The following is a 5,478-nucleotide window of genomic DNA, read 5'->3' on the forward strand; positions in this document are numbered from 1 at the left end:
TTCACAGACCAAATCAATCTGTAATATTGTGCATTTATCCCTGTTCTTTTCAAACCCCACACACATCTGTTGTGAACTACTCAGGTCAAGGCCTAGGGTTACCAGGTGCCATAGGCCTATGCAGAGCATAAAGATAAAAACCAAAAAAACAGGACAGTCCAATGATGCCATGAGTGAGTAAATATCCCAACTCAACTCTGTCTTAATGGGATAGTTCACTCAAATCACAAAATGTAATATTGGTTTCCTTACCTTGTAAGCAGTCTAAGACTGCGATCCATGCTTTTGTTGACCTGCCCATTGTCTCCAAATGCTAACGTTGTGTAAATAAAGTTTGATTTGAAAATGTCATTCAAAATAGCAATGCAAAACACTTTGCTTATTTGTCAAATCCTTCAGAATCTATGTGTTCTATTTGGCCTGGTTAAATGAAGGTTACATAAAAAATACATTAAATGTTGACATGAACCCAGTTAAAGCCAGTGAACATGTCTTCTATTCAACAATCTAACGTCAAATAAATATACCAACATAAAATTATAATTGACACATCTCTTCTCTCTAGCGGGCCAATATTGTGTTGGAATGCACAACTCCACTTCATGATAAGCCTAACTTCAAATATGCTCAATAGGCTACTACATTTTAAGATGATAAAATATGATGAACTTTCTTCGTTGTTATGACATTTTGTCATATCTTCTGAAATGCTTTTAAATGGTTAATTGTACTCATAAGGTACTGAATTAAAAACAAACCAAAACAACAGACCTTATAAGGATAGAGACAAACAAGGAAGCATGCAGAGGTGAAGAGGAGATAGAGGAGGGGTATGAGACAGATACACTATAAAAGCAGAGAGCGGTGAGTGAAAGAATTAGAAAGTCAAAAGAATAGAAAAGAAAGAGTTCACACTTTGGTAAGACAATTGTTTTACTTCTTGTATCCATTTTTTGCATCAATCTTTTATTTTTCTCCTTTAGCTAACTTATGCTCTTTTACCTGTGTTAATCAATACAAACAAACAGATAGAGAGACAGACAGACAGAAGACAAGATGAAGGTCCTACTCGTTCTGGCGATGATGTTCCTCGGGGCCTCTGCCCACCCCTGCCCCCATACCTTTGCAGGTGAGCATCAATGCTATCATGATCATGTCAAACCCAGAGTGGCTACTGTATACTTTGAGTTTGGAAGTGGTGTTGTTTTCAGTTTTAATTGTCTTTAGGGGTAAAATAACCAAATTATGAAAGAGGTTGGTTAAACATTTCCAGTTAAGATAGTCTGTTTATAAGGAATTGACTTAAGTCACAGAGTAACATATTTCTAATGTAAACTACTCAGAAGTGGTAGGGGGTATGTTGAGTCATTTTTTACATTCAGCATCACTACATCATAGTATTCTTTCTAACAAATATATCTACATATATCTCAAGATGTTGTGTATCCCTGGAAATAATCAGAATTCATGTAAACATAACAGTTTTGAAAACATAGCTTGTCCAAAAAAAGAGGTCTCAGGGTATGGGGTAATAGAGAATGGGTAAGTTGAGCCGCCAGCTGTCTTGAACGGGGATGTTGTGCCAATTCATAGGCAAGTTCTCTACATTTGAGTCTACTAAACCCATGAAAATGTCTGCCGGATTCTTGATATGTTTAATAAGATCAGACTCCATGTCATGACTCTATCAGACTCTATCAAAGCCTCTCTTTCTCACAGGAACATGTTTGTTTTCTTGTTTGTCAATGTTCCTCTTCAGTGTCACTCTGTCAATTTTTCCTCCCTAACTGCTGCTTGAATGGACTTTTTCCCTTCTCTCACTTCCTTGGCTGCTCTTTCAAGAACCTCAAGGGAGGCTAGACCCCTGCTTGTTTTGCATTTGTATACACGGGGCATGATCGTGCATTTTTATTGCTACAGAGCAGACACTACCTTGAGTTCATATGCATGACAAATGGAAAAAATACTATGCATATTATGTATAAAACTGACTAAATGTAATTAGCATTTGTATGGGGTGTGTTGAGCTATTGGCTTAACTTGTCCCTGGCCAAATGACACAATTTACCCCAAAGCAACCATTTTGACTGTATTAGCTCATGCAGCTACAGGGATGCACTTTCATGCTAGGTTTAGGACCTCATTTTGTTGCTTATAGAGACCCCAACTGATATATGAAAGAGTCTTAAAACAACCTATTTTGTTTTAGATACAAGCACCATGAAATCTATAACACAATACATTTATTTGACTTTGTGGAATTCCGTTTTTTGGAACTAGCAACACTTTCTCCATGTTTCTTCCTTCATGAAATGATGACCACTTCCTAAATGTTTGGTCACATTCATTTAATTAATGTCGTGTATGGTTTCCTAGAAACAAGGGGTTGCTCAACTAACCCGTTGGCACAACGTACCCCACTCTCCCCTACAGCCTTACCTCTGTTTTACTTGCTATATTATTAGCTCTGTCTGTTTGTATCACTTGTTTTCTCTCTCCTATCTCTCTTGTTCTCCCTCTTTTAGATAATTCAACAGTTAAACTACTAGAGAATTATGTCATTGAGCAATGCACTGGTCATGCTGCTTGGTACAAACTGGGGTCCTACTGTATTAAGCACTTCAACCAGATGTTGGACTATACGTCAGCTGAGGTAAATTCAGACTTCTCTCAGGTTTTATCCCACGTATCCATGATGTCTCAGTTAAAGGTAGACATACAGTAGTGTACCTCACCACTGGGCACAGATGTCACATCTAGTTTTGATGGATTGAGTTGTCAAGTATCGTGAATTCAAAGTGAAATAAACAACAATTTGAACCATGTCATTGGATTTAGGTTAAACTTTGGGTGAAAAAAAATCCTAAATTCCTGTACTGTACGCTAATGACTTTTTCCTAATCCAACCAGTTTTCCACATTGATTCAATGTCATCAGAAGGAAAAACATAGATTTTTTGATTGAAACGACATGGTAACAACTTTGATTTGATTTAACAAGTTTGTGCCCACTGGGTCTATATCTGCTGTGTGATTTTACCTCCATAAGTAACTCTCAAAGCATCATCAATATTAATCCAACTCTAAATATGTTTTCTCTGTTTCCTTAATGTCTACATCACACAGAATCACTGCAAATCTGTGAAGACTGGTGCTCATCTGGTATCAACCCACAATGCTGAGGAAAACAATGCCCTGGATGAATTCACTCAGTGGAGCAGCCGACCAAACCCTCGCATCTGGCTCGGTGGTTATGCACTAACTGACCCTTCACAGGTGTTAATAATCATAAGAACTAGTGGTGGGCACCAAAATCCATGATATCGATATTGCTTGATGTATCAATATGAGCAAGGCATATCGTGATATTGGTTTATCCCTTCCTGTTAACATACACTTTTATGTAAAAGGGTATACATGATTGTGCCTCTTACAGACCTTCTCACAGGCTCTCAACTGAGCATACATAATTGCCTGCTATTGGGCCATCGACAATGGATGGAAACTGGTTGGGTGGGTTTAGGCTTCTAGAACATTCACACCTGGTCCAATGGGCAATCAGCAAGCCGTTGTCTAGACTTCATAGAACCGTGGAAGTCAACAGAAAAGTGAACATTCATGTGGTTGCAAGGTTGTCATGAAGCCAGTACATACACTGAGTGTATAAACATTAGGAACACCTTCCTAATATTGGTTTTGAAAGCATTCCACAGGGATGCTGGCAAGGGAAATGTTGACTCCAATGCTTCCCACAGTTGTGTCAAGTTGGCTGGATGTCCTTTGGGTGGTGGACCATTCTTGATACACACGGGAAACTGTTGAGCATGAAAAACCAAGCAGTGTTACTTTTATTCACACACTCAAACCAGTGCGCCTGCCACCTACTACCATACCTCGTTCAAAGGCACCTAAATATTTTGTCTTGTCCATTCACCCTCTGAATGGCACATATACACAATCCATGACTCAATTGTCTCAAGGCTTAAAAATCCTTCTTTAGCCTGTCTCCCTTCCTTCATCTATACAAATGTAAGTATATTTAACAAGTGACATCGATAAGGGATCATAGCTTTAACCTGGATTCACCTGGTCAGTCTATGTCATGGGAAGAGCAGGTGTTCCTAATGTTGTTTACACTCATTGTATATCAATATTGTTTGGGGAAAAAATGCAACTGTATTGACATCAACTTTTTGATATCGGTGCCCATCACTAATATGAACTGACTAAAATGAATCTCAAAACAAGTAGTGTTCACTGTTCAAATTGGCCATCATTAGCAAAAGCAGGTGGGCAACACCAGTTATACCCCCTTGCTTGCCCCTATGTTTTGGTCAGTTATATGTCCTGCTCTCTCTCTCTCACAGGCTAGCAACTTCCTCTGGGCCGATGGGTCTAATATGGATTTCTTTGCCTGGATTCAGGAACCCAAGCAACCATCCGGTGATGGACGTTGCATGGAGATGAACTGGCTCGGTAAGCAAGGGATAACTGGCTGTGGTTGGAATTGTGCTGGTGAAACCTTTACATTTCTACTGCTTGAGTACTGGCACTTCTTCTAGAATATTCTGGGACCTTTTTTTTTATTCCAAAAGGTGTTGTGGGGGTGGGAGGCAAGAAAATGTTTCATTTTATTTTTGTTTCTGACATATCATGACATATTCTAAGAATACTATACATTTCTTTCATTTAACGTCTCCATCTCTATTCATCTTCTCAGAAACCGGCAAATGGAATGATAAACCATGTAGCCAGAAGAACTTCTTTGTGTGTGCCTTTAAACCTGACGGAGGCTGCCCAAGAGTGGAAGATACCGATAGATTGGAGCCTGAGGTGTCTCAGTTGAATCCGATGACAGATGAGTAGTATATACCTGTCAGATATGCTTTGCCTTATATAGCTTTAGTCTCAGACATCACAACGACACCAGGACCCTGTAAAACGTTAGAGAAAACCCATGGCTCAAAGACAAAGCTTTTGTTGGATTAAAGATTTCCACATCACAGTCAGTTTCAATCCACCCAAAGTATGAATTTCTGATACTGGTTGTATTTGAATATTCTAAACACATTGCATTTGAGAATACTATATTTTGTCAGAAAACAATGTAACCCAATCTATTTTCTGGATGAATGGTGTTGATATTGCTTCAGTTGTTTGGAAGATGAGACATTACGCATTGCTTGGTTAGCAAATAAAAATGAATATTTTCATCCATCTTATCCATGACCTCCCTCTCTTTTCTAAACTGGCGATTCAACAAGTGTCTCCACAATTCCCTCTTGTGATTCCTCATGCAGCTGTAGGCCTATACATTTACCACAACTATTCACTTACTATGTAGACAGACAGTAAGTAATGCACTTCAAATGAGATGAACCCAATTCAATTCCCTAAATGGATATGTGCTGGTTGGGACAACATGCCACGAATAGATGATACTTTAGTTAACATCCACTATAAGATTAAAGGATGCTGC

At 38.8% G+C, this 5,478-nt stretch overlaps 1 protein-coding gene across 1 annotated transcript; it reads left to right on the forward strand.

Moving 5' to 3' along the window:
- The first annotated feature begins 855 nt into the window (after window positions 1-855).
- Window positions 856-5,221, forward strand: LOC145877538 (C-type lectin lectoxin-Thr1-like). Its single transcript, XM_082973245.1, has 6 exons — window positions 856-919; window positions 1,029-1,129; window positions 2,526-2,653; window positions 3,126-3,275; window positions 4,367-4,475; window positions 4,720-5,221. Exons 2-6 carry the CDS (start codon window positions 1,057-1,059, stop codon window positions 4,863-4,865), a joined length of 606 nt encoding a protein of 201 aa, XP_082829371.1. The 5' UTR covers window positions 856-919; window positions 1,029-1,056; the 3' UTR covers window positions 4,866-5,221.
- Window positions 5,222-5,478: the final 257 nt, after the last annotated feature.

The sequence above is a fragment of the Salmo salar genome, chromosome 03 (assembly GCF_965601325.2).
Source record: "Salmo salar chromosome 03, fSalSal1, whole genome shotgun sequence".
NCBI classification, from domain to species: domain Eukaryota; kingdom Metazoa; phylum Chordata; class Actinopteri; order Salmoniformes; family Salmonidae; genus Salmo; species Salmo salar.

Bases quoted from the DNA above. Each gene is read 5' to 3' on its own strand.
- LOC145877538 (XM_082973245.1), top strand. From the start codon at position 1,057: ATGAAGGTCCTACTCGTTCTGGCGATGATGTTCCTCGGGGCCTCTGCC. The intron at 1,130-2,525 runs GTGAGCATCAAT...TCCCTCTTTTAG, and splicing joins CTGCCCCCATACCTTTGCAG to ATAATTCAACAGTTAAACTA. The intron at 3,276-4,366 runs GTGTTAATAATC...TCTCTCTCACAG, and splicing joins CACTAACTGACCCTTCACAG to GCTAGCAACTTCCTCTGGGC.